The 10,432-nt window shown below is 36.1% G+C and overlaps 1 protein-coding gene across 2 annotated transcripts; it reads left to right on the top strand.

Moving 5' to 3' along the window:
* The first annotated feature begins 2,391 nt into the window (after positions 1–2,391).
* LOC109154824 lies at positions 2,392–7,483 on the top strand. 2 transcript variants are annotated; one of them, XM_019302567.1, is made up of 7 exons: positions 2,392–2,640; positions 2,888–3,018; positions 3,662–3,714; positions 3,812–4,539; positions 5,624–5,704; positions 5,938–6,000; positions 6,996–7,483. In XM_019302567.1, the coding sequence occupies exons 1-7, from the start codon at positions 2,581–2,583 to the stop codon at positions 7,050–7,052; spliced, it is 1,173 nt and encodes a 390-aa protein (XP_019158112.1). In that variant the 5' UTR covers positions 2,392–2,580; the 3' UTR covers positions 7,053–7,483. The 2 variants fall into 2 exon arrangements, with proteins under 2 accessions (XP_019158112.1, XP_019158111.1); XM_019302566.1 differs by having other exon boundaries at positions 3,812–4,545.
* Positions 7,484–10,432: the final 2,949 nt, after the last annotated feature.

The raw sequence follows: 10,432 nt of genomic DNA, 5'->3' as shown, positions 1-10,432 counted from the left end.
AGATTAATTCATATAATTATGATTACTTCTTTTAGAGAATTATATGACACTTGATCTTCTCCTAAATACTGTCTACTGAGCCAGTGAGCTAAGCTTGTGCGGACTAGCTAATTATCATATATTAAGACTCGATAGGGATCTGGATTATAATATATACTTAAATTTAATTAATTTGTTAATAATGCTCTATGAATGGCATGCTTAAATTAATACATTATTTATCATCAACGTATATAATTTAATGTGTTGAAATTCATTACTTTTAAACTTTTAGAGATGGTTGACTCCAAATTATTAAAAAGGGATGCTCATTAAATTGTTTGCATTTGTTCATCTTTTTGGGAACCATCTCATTATCATCTTTACTGTAGTAGTGTAGTCCGTAAATGGCCTGGTAGGCTGGTAATTAAGTGGTCCATAGTATATAGGTATATACTATTTGCTCTACAATATATAGTTAATATTTACTATATACAAAAGAAACCCCTGAAAAATTTTTCTTTTCTTTTGCGAATGAAAAAAAAAATTGAATTAATTCAAAATTATGCCAAAATGATAAGTCAGTGGGTTGTTTTAGTACTAATGTACAACATCAAGTCAGAGATGAGGTTGTAACAGTGCTTGGTGTAAGAGGATCTCCAACCCATCCAACTCCAAAACATCAAATTTTTTCAGCAAATGTTACATCAAAAGGAATATTCTCAACATATTCTCACACCAAATTTTATTCATCTCCAACCCATTTACATCAAAACATCAAAACACCAAACTTTTACATTAAAATAATTTTATTTTTCAATTATTAGTTCGAATTTAGTTAGCTTAATATAATTTAGTTCGAACATAATTAGTTTAATATAAAATATAATTTGAAATGTAAATAATAATTTTTATTAACATTAATTTTTTTATAACATTAATTATTATAAAAAATTTAATTTATTCCATAATAATATAGTATACAACATCTAGTACATTTAATTATCGAAATTACTAAATCGTTCCCTATAATGCTCAATCAATGCATTATGGAGTGCATAATGAGCTTCTTTATCTTTAAATTGTCTAATATCAATATTATGTCATATGTATTTTAATTTTTATTATGTTCTAGTCATATTTGATGTATATTGTATGTATTTTAATTTTTATTATGTTTTAGTTATGTTTGATGCATTTGAAACTTTAATTAATATATATTCAATATTAGTCTTGTTTCGATCGTCTCAACGAGATCTTTAAAATTGTATAATTTATATTTAATAATACAAACTCTAAATATAACTATTTAACAAAATAAAAAATTACATATAAAACAAATAAAGGATACATTTGAAATTATAAAAAAGAGCAAGGGCAAAATGGTACTTTCATCTCCCTTTTATAGTTGACGCAGATGAACAGTGTCACGCCAAATATGGCGCGACACTGTTCATTAACGCCAAAAAATTTGGCGAGATGGCGGTTTAGTGATGCACCTTGGAGATGAAATTTTTTGGCAAAATGGTGAGATGTCGCTGAAATTTACAGATTTACCGCCGATTGGAGATGCTCTAAGGGAATGAGACACTAGCTTCCATGTTAGTAGGTAGAAAGAAAAAGGAGATACTTTGGCTTCTTAAAAGAAAAAAATTTTAAACAAGGTCCGAAGTTGTAATGTAAAATTCTTGTATTGCGCGGGAAGAGAGGTTGTCCTTAAAAACGTCATCCAAGCTATGCCATCCTATGTTATGATGGTTTTGCTGGCAGTTGGCCTGGGAGTTCTTACCCACACAAGATACATTGAACATGAAGTTGGTGGCCTGTTCGTTGATGTGTCACATGTGCAGACGTCATGCGGAGTCCACGTATCATCTTTTTGTGGGTTGCCAATAGACGGTCAAAGTTTGGAACACCCTTGAACTGTCGGTTCTTTCATTTGCAAATGGTAATATCTCTGACTGTTTTTTTGGGAATATTGGATCTGACAATGGAATCTGTAAATTTTCTATGGTTTGTTACGTTGGGGTCTGTTATGGAATATATTCTTATATATAAAATCTCTATAGATTAACAAGTCATAGGAATTTAGGTAGGTAGTTTTATAGAAACTTGTTTCCTATTCGTAATTCTCTAGCTGAGCAACTTTTTATTTTTTAGAAAATGCGGGGATTTGTAATAAAACTCTCACACTCCCTCTTTCCTTCACGTGCTAAAAACTCAATGAAATCCGTAATTCGGAAAGGCATCTCATACCAAATGGGCCAGCCCTGTAACGGAAAATTGGGTCGGCCCAACTGATTGATGAAGGCCAATTATGCAACCCATCTCAAACCGATTGGTCCAAAAGTTAACCAATGGCTGCCACGCGCTTAGTCCACTGCGCACGTGAGTTTCCACCATTTAACCCTTCACTTTCCTCCCGATCCAGACTTCGGAGGACTGGTTGAGCGATTCATGAGTCGTATACCGTACAAAATTGCGAGCAAGGAATACGAAATCTAATACGATGATTTATACTGATTTCTTGTGATTCCGATGCTCCAAATATCGTATATTGCTATACAGTTGATTGGTGCGATAGGGTTTTGGAGTTTCTGAATGGTCAAAATGGCGGAGCCTCCATCACGAGTCACCATAACCCTAGGACGCAGTGGCCAGGTAAATGCATAACTTTCACTTATTGCTTCAATTTTTTGGAAGAGAAAAAGAAATTGGAGAATTTATTGAGTTTTCGTAAATGTGATTTTACAATGAAAGTATGTAATCCTGCTCGCTTGTACTTTTTCTTCTATCGTTTTATAAAAATTTCACTGATTTTTTGGATAAGTGGTTTATTATGGTTTAAAGTGATTGATTTATCCGCGGTTGCACGAGTTCATACGTTGTTAGCATTCATTTTTTACAGGTGGTAAAGAAAGCAGCGTCTTCGATAGATTTTTCGTTTAATGATTCGCAGCCGGCAGCTGGGAATAAACGGTCAGTTAGAGATAGGCTTGGAGCTGCTGTGGATTCTACTTCGCAACTCAGTAGTAAACGGTATATTGCACCATAAAAGATTGTTCTTGCTGAAGATGGGAATGTGTATTGCAATATACTCTCTCCGTCTCATTTTGGGCTTTTGTTTCTCATAATGAGACTTGATTGAAGTTATTTTTAATTCGATTTTTTATAGTATTAAGTTAAGTATTAGTATACAAAATTTATATATTTAGAAACTACACTAAAAGTACTATCAAACACAAAAAATCAAATATAAAAATAGGTAAAAAATATTAAAGAAAAGAAACAAAGAAGAAAGGGTTGGTTTTGATCAATAGTAAATAGGACAGATAAAACGGTACAGTGGGAGTAATGTTTATTCGTTTGTGTGACTTGGTACTTTTTAGCATTGATGTGCATATAAAATATAATATGTAATGATGAAGCATAATGTTTATCATTTAGTATTGTGTTAGGCATTGTGCTAGTTTTTACTTTTGTGTCATGGGCAAAACGACTATTGTGGAGGCTTAATAATTACAACAAGAGAAATTGAACTCGACACATTTCCTTGATAGAGTAAGAGAAAATGAATGCCAGAAAGTGAGTTTAGAAGGTGTTATAATTTCAGCTTATGCATTAAGATAGTGAGTTATCAATTCTCTTAGGCATCAAGTTATCTTTTTCTTGTCTTTGTCAGTCAGCGGGGAGATGGCAATGGATGGGGCAGTAGTGCCTCTAGTGGTGTTGATGGTAATGATTTATGTCCAATCGTTGGCATATTGTTAAAGTTTTAATAATTGGGACTGACTCCAAATTTCTGGATTTTGTTGCATTTTAATTGTTAAAGATGCAAGGCTTGATAAAGATGACCTTCGATTCAAAATTATGCGGAAATCTGTGATGAAAAGAAGTCAAAGTAGTGGCCAGCAGACTGGTGTGGACCTGCGCAGTATGCTGTCAAGATCAGCACAATCTTCAGTAACACCAACCAATACACAGCACCGTATGCCTGAGCCAAAGGAAACTAGACATCGTTATCCAGATACATGGGATTCTAGACAGCGTGTGCTTGAGGGCAGGGATTCTAGACAGCGGATGACTGAAAGCAGGGAATCTAGACCTCTAATGCCAGATACCAGGGATAGTAGACAGCGTATGCCTGAATTAAAGGATGTCAGATATCAAGTGCCTGACCGTCAGAGTGTAGACATTCTTCGACAAGCTCCTTCTTCAAGAAATGTGGATGCTTTGCCTTTAATGGACTCAATGAGAAGCTCTTTTTCACCCTGGACATTGGAACGTTTAAGGCGCAGATCACCAGATGGGATTTTAAGTTCCAGAGGTGTTTCACCCCCAAGGAGCGGGGAAGAATTACAGAGAAGGCCTACAGTAAGGGCATATGATGATCCTAGACTGGGCTCATACAGTAGCAAAGATTTTTCTCAGTTTTCACGGCCCATGAGCTCTACATATTTGTCAAGCACTGCCCTACCCGCTGCACCTGCGAAGACAATGGTGCCAATGCATGCACCAATTCCTCATCCTGGTGGACTAGCTCAGAGAAGTTCATATGGAGTAAAAGCTACTAAACCTTTTTCTTTCTTCTCTCCCGGCCCTTAAGTTTCATGCGAAATTGCGTAGTGTAGATGATTTATGTGCTCATTTTTTCTCTTGGTAATTAAAGATCACTATTTCAACTCATTCTTAGGGATACAAGTTTTTAAATTCATAAATTATTTGTGCATGACTGCATGGGATAATCAAGTTTTATATCATTGCATACAATGAAGTTTAGTGAAGTTTTCTATGTCTTTGACATGGTATCAACAGAGACATGAGGTGCCTTATAGGCATGGGATAATCAAGTTTTATATCATTGCATACAATCAAGTTTTATATTTATTTGTTTGCACATTGTAAGGTGCCTTATAGTAGTTTGAGTATAATTTTGTATCTTTCTATTGCCATTTTGTATCTAAATGTGAATTAAAAGACCTTATCATAGTTTGAATTATCTCTAATTTATTTGTAGAAAAGTTATCCACCATGAACCTGAGTCCTAATTTATCTATTGGGTTGCTCAAATGTTTGCTACCTTCCAATTTTTGCGGTTTAGTCATCTGAACTTTATTTTGTTCTTTCTCAATCAACTTAATACACATGGCATAGATTGACTCAAAGTAGCAATTATTTATCAATCAACTTTATTACACATGACATGCACCGACAAAAGACTTCAAATCTAATGGATAATATAGAATGCCTTAACCTTTTGCAGTTGATTTGTTCAGCCTTGAATTCTTAAATTCTGTACTTCTGTACAGTCAAACTGTGGCATATCAATCAGAATACAAACCATCCAATGTTTTTTAGTCTTATTATAACCAGCTCATATGAACATATTGTCAAAAATCTGCAATACATTATCATTTGTTTGTCCATTATGTTTAAGTCAAACTTTTTTATTTTTTATTGTTTGGCTCCCCCTCTGCCCTTGGAAGTGCACAAGGAAGGGTGAACGAAGCAATAACAGTTTTGCGTGGGGTGGGGGGGGGGGGTGGTGGGGAGGGTAATTAAGCTGCTGAGAAGGGTGAATGAAGCAGCAGCTAGTTTTCAGGCTACTAAATGCTTTTTCTCATTAACCTTTCTGTTAATACAGGGTGAGGATCTACCTACTGTTGATGGCTTTTTGCACTCATTGGGTCTGGAAAAATATGCTATAAATTTTAAGGCTGAGGAGGTAGGACTCCACTTGATCTTTCAATCAATAATGAGAATTGTTTCCACATTTATGGTGGAGAAAATATAGAGTGCATATATTCAAAATACTATGAACATTTCATTATCCAATGAATGTGAGTAGGCTACTCTCTGGATTCTAGAATTGAACTTTTTATGAGGAACAAGCTAGAGTGGGGTTTGAGAACAGTGTTATGAAGATGCATTTTCATACCTAAACTTGATAATCTGCAGGTGGATATGCATGCTTTGAAGCAGATGGGTGACAATGATCTTAAGGAGTTGGGGATACCTATGGTAAGTTTTGGTTTTAATTTCTGACCTGTTTGATATTCCTGTTGGTTCCTATGTTTTCATCACATTCATACTTGTGGTTCTCTTTTCCACAGTTTGGTACTCTATCTTTATCTGTTGCATGTAGTTTACGGTTGGGACTTGGGATTGCATAAAGCTGTTCTATTGAAATGACCTCAATTCAGTATCCCCAAGGGCCCTGACCCAATTCCCCTAATAGAAGATAAAGAGAAAATAAAGTTTTATTTTTAGTTTTAGTTCTATACTGGCCTTTTATATCTTTCCCACTTTAGCAGCAATTATGTTAGGTAATTATCTTCACACTGGGTGGGACCATATACCTGGTTAATGGTGAACAAGAGCTGAAAGAGTGGTGTGTGGAATTGGTGTCTAGTGATGCTGTAAATGCAAATAAGGATTGCCTGGCAGTTAGACATTAGTTTTGTTTATGGCCATTTTTTTTTTTTTAATTATGACTAATCAACCAAAATACTTGTTACCCAACTTGTGGATTGTGGTGATTGGATATATAATTGGAGACATGACATTTACTGGTATTGAATGGGACATTTAGATCTAGCTTTTGAATGAGTTTCCTTCTCCCAATTCTCAAAAGGTTGAATCCCCAACCTCAAGGGCCCTCCACACCTCGGTCTGATAGAGCATTTGGGAGGATGTAAATCATGGTAACTCAGTGGTTCAGCAGACAGGACCAAATGCCAATGTGCATAAGGGATCTGCCCACTTTGGGCATAATCCCCACATTGTCGCTGCTTAGTTTCGAACCTTGGTCTTTTCCTCCAAATATTGCCCGCACGGGCATAAGCTCACTGGTTGAATGAGTTTCCTATTCAGTTCTAAATCCTCTTAATATTTTCCCTCTTCGTTCGACCTTCTGCCTTCTTATCACTCCTCATTCTCTCTATTACTAATATGGTGCATAGATATTCAGTTTTCATCATCCTGTCTGCTTTTCTTACAAGAGTTATCCATTGCAGGGGCCACGAAAGAAGATTATACTTGCGCTGTTATCTCGTGCCAAGCGGCAACTATGAGAGGCAAGTGCAGTTGACCAGAGACAATGACAGGTTGGGTGCCAGTGCAATTAGTGCAAAAACAAGATTATCTAATCACCATCCATTGCAATTCACCCATCTGTCTCACTTTGCCAAGTAATCAATTGTTACATTGTGGGAACTCATTGCAAATCTTTGTATATGGCAAAAAAGTTTTCCTAATCTTCATGACAAAGTTGAAGCTTTGCTAGTGCCTCTGTTGTGAGCTGACCCTAATGAACCCCTTATGGCTCAGCACTTTTACCCTGAAGACAAATTGATAGATGATTGCATTTTCTAATCAGAATTGAATGGAAATAATTTTTGGAATTGTGTATACAGGACTATATGGGTGTGTTTGGTTCTCTTTATGGGCCTGCAAATCTCATATAACTTAATAGAATGTTATGTCTACGTTTAGTTTTCTAGAATGTGAGATTTTTTAGAATGCCTTTGTACATTTTTTTTAAGGGGGAAAAATTGCACTTTTCGTCTTTAAATTATAAGGTAATGTAGGATTTGTCCTTATTTGTTGGTCATGTTCACTTTTTGCTCCTAAGTTATAATTTACGTCATAAGTTTTATTATTTTTCTAACAAAACATTAGAGGTGAAATTTGCAACGTCAGTTATAATGTTAGGGACGAGAAATGAGCATGACCTCTTAAAAAGAGGATGAAATTTGCAACATCAGTTATAACTCCAACAAGTAGAGATGAATCTTACAAATACTTTATAACTTAAAAAATTTTCCTTGAAATTTTTTATATAATTTGATTTATGAAAATGTGAAACTGAAAATAGAGTTAATTCCAGTAATGGTCCTCTGACTATGTTGATTTTGCACAATGGGTCCTCGACTTTTAATTTGGATAATTTAGACATTTGACTTTTGAATCCTTTCCATTGTCGGTCCTTCCGTAAGATGAATGTTAAGTAGACGTTACATTAAGGGATAAAATAGTCTTTCAACTGCTTAGGTCTTTTTCCCTCCCTTCTATACGCACATACATTGCGAAATCCGATCCCTAAATCCATCCTGTCAACACTTCGTTCTTCGACCAAGGCGACGGACGACGGCTCCCTCATCTGCAACTATGGGTTTCACCTGTTCGGGGCTCGGAAATCTCGTCGGCGACTAAGAACGTCGCTGGAGACATCATTGGCAAGTCCATGTCGTCGCCGCCGTTCTAGCCTTACAGTGAAGTCTTCGGGCCATAGAGGTTCAGAGCTCAGTGTTGGACGACGGCACCGCCTTGGCCGTCCGTCGCATCGGCAAGAGCGGCATGCATTGGTTCCGGGAATTCGAGAACCAGATCCGAGTTATCGACAAGCTGGTTCACCCAAATATGTTTCGGGTTTGTTGCTGTTCGCCCGAATTCATATTCAGGTCGTTCCGTGTTCTTGAATAAGTATTGTTGAAAGCTGCTAACATGCCCAGGTTGCTGTCCGAATTCATATTCACCGGAAGAGGGCCTCTGTCGCCGTGGAAATCGAGGTTCGGCGTGAACTGTAATTGGAACTGGAGAATTTGGTTTGAATTGTTGTTGGAGAACGACCACACTCTGATGGGGCGTCGTCGGAAGTGCTCTCCGCTGCGGCGCGAAGGGCTTGGCTGCTCTCGCCACTACCGTCGGAGGTGAACGGCAGCATCCGGAGAAACCCCCCACATGGTGGTTGCCGGCATACGGGCTGTGGGTTGTCGGAGAACACTAGGTGATGTTTGGGGATTTTGATCTATTTGGCGGAGGAGAATTATACAATTATGTAAAATGACTAATCTACCCCTTAATTTACCAGCCACTTAACCTTCATCTGACGGAAGAACCAACATTGGAAAGAATTTAAAAGTCAAGTGTCTAAATTGTCCAAATTAAAAGTCAGGGATCAATTATGAAAAATCAGCATAGTCTGAGGACCATTGCTGGAATTAACTCCTGAAAATATGATAACTTGAATCAAACATGTTAGCCTTGGTGAACAAGTGATAATTTCGTTGATGTATTTGTTTTCTTATTTAATTACCACTATAATTTTGCTATATTTATCAAAATGTTAGTTTTGCTTTTGGTCTATGGTAATTTTGATCAATCATTATTTTGTGGATCATACTATCAAATAATGTATATTCATTACATAAATAATATACTTTTACTATATAAATAATGTATATTATATTCAGGAAAAATACATTATTTGAGTACTAATAGTACATTATTTTATATAATGTACATTCATTACACAAATAATTTACTTTTAGTATATTAAAAACGTATTTTTTAATGATCCACGCAATAATTTGTCAATCTTGATAAATTAACTTTTATCTAAGAAGTATACTCTTTATGAATAGTATTTTAGCCAATCGTTATATCGTGCACTAGGGCGCACAATGCATTGTGCGACCTGCTCAAAATGATGTCGTTTTTTATGTTAAGATTTTATGTATATTATGTTAAGAGTTTATGTGTATTAAGTTAAGAGTTTATGTGTATTATGTTAAAAGTGTATGTGTATTCTGTTAAGAGTTTATGTGTATTATGTTATGAGTTTATGTGTATTCTGTTAAGAGTTTGTGTATTATGTTATGAGTTTATGTGTATTATGTTAAAAGTTTATGTGTATTATGTATTATGTTAGATTATGTGTAGGGCTGTGCAAAATCTGAAAAAATCGAGAAACCCGACCGAACCGCTACCCGACCAAGCAGAACCGAACCGAACCGAGCCGAACTCGATTTCTTAAAATCGAACCGTCACTTAAAACGACGTCGGTTTATTGCATTCGGGTAGGGGGGCAAAAAATTCAACCCGATCCGTCCGAATATCCGATTGAAAGTAGGGTTACGTATGTAGAGTACAATACGACGTCGTTTAGTTTTAGTATATATATATATATATATATATATATATATATATATATATATATATATATATATATATATATATATATATATATATATATATATATTGATATTGATACGCAGAAGTCTTCAGTTCTCTTCTCATTTGCGCAGTCAGTCTCATCTCTTAGGGTTTCCAGATGAGACCTTCTCTTCTCTGAGTTCTCTCTATGCGCAGTCGCACCTTGCGATATTAGTCCTCAGTTCTCTCTTCTCTCTTCTCTACTAGACAAAGACTACTTCTTTGTAGTCTCTACTCTCTTTGTCCGGTTGGTTCTAGTCTGTACTTCTGTTCTAGTCTTCTAGACGGCGAAACATTGAGTGGTGGTCACTGGTGGAAGCCTTGAGTCCCCTGACTGGTGTAGGTGGTGCTGTGGTGGACCGTGGACTGGTTGAGTGGTGGTGTGCCACAACATTTACTCAAGTCCCAAATTAAAAAACAAAGATTGGAGTCTGTGGTAAGAAAAAAACTGAGTTAG

Source organism: Ipomoea nil, unplaced genomic scaffold (assembly GCF_001879475.1).
Source record: "Ipomoea nil cultivar Tokyo-kokei standard unplaced genomic scaffold, Asagao_1.1 scaffold2653, whole genome shotgun sequence".
Lineage (NCBI taxonomy): Eukaryota > Viridiplantae > Streptophyta > Magnoliopsida > Solanales > Convolvulaceae > Ipomoea > Ipomoea nil.
The sequence above is the reverse complement of the archived record's forward strand: the minus strand, read 5'-3'. Positions and strand labels throughout refer to the sequence as shown.

Bases quoted from the DNA above. Each gene is read 5' to 3' on its own strand.
- LOC109154824 (XM_019302566.1), top strand. From the start codon at position 2,581: ATGGTCAAAATGGCGGAGCCTCCATCACGAGTCACCATAACCCTAGGA. The intron at 3,715-3,811 runs GTAATGATTTAT...TAATTGTTAAAG, and splicing joins TGCCTCTAGTGGTGTTGATG to ATGCAAGGCTTGATAAAGAT. The intron at 6,001-6,995 runs GTAAGTTTTGGT...TATCCATTGCAG, and splicing joins AGGAGTTGGGGATACCTATG to GGGCCACGAAAGAAGATTAT.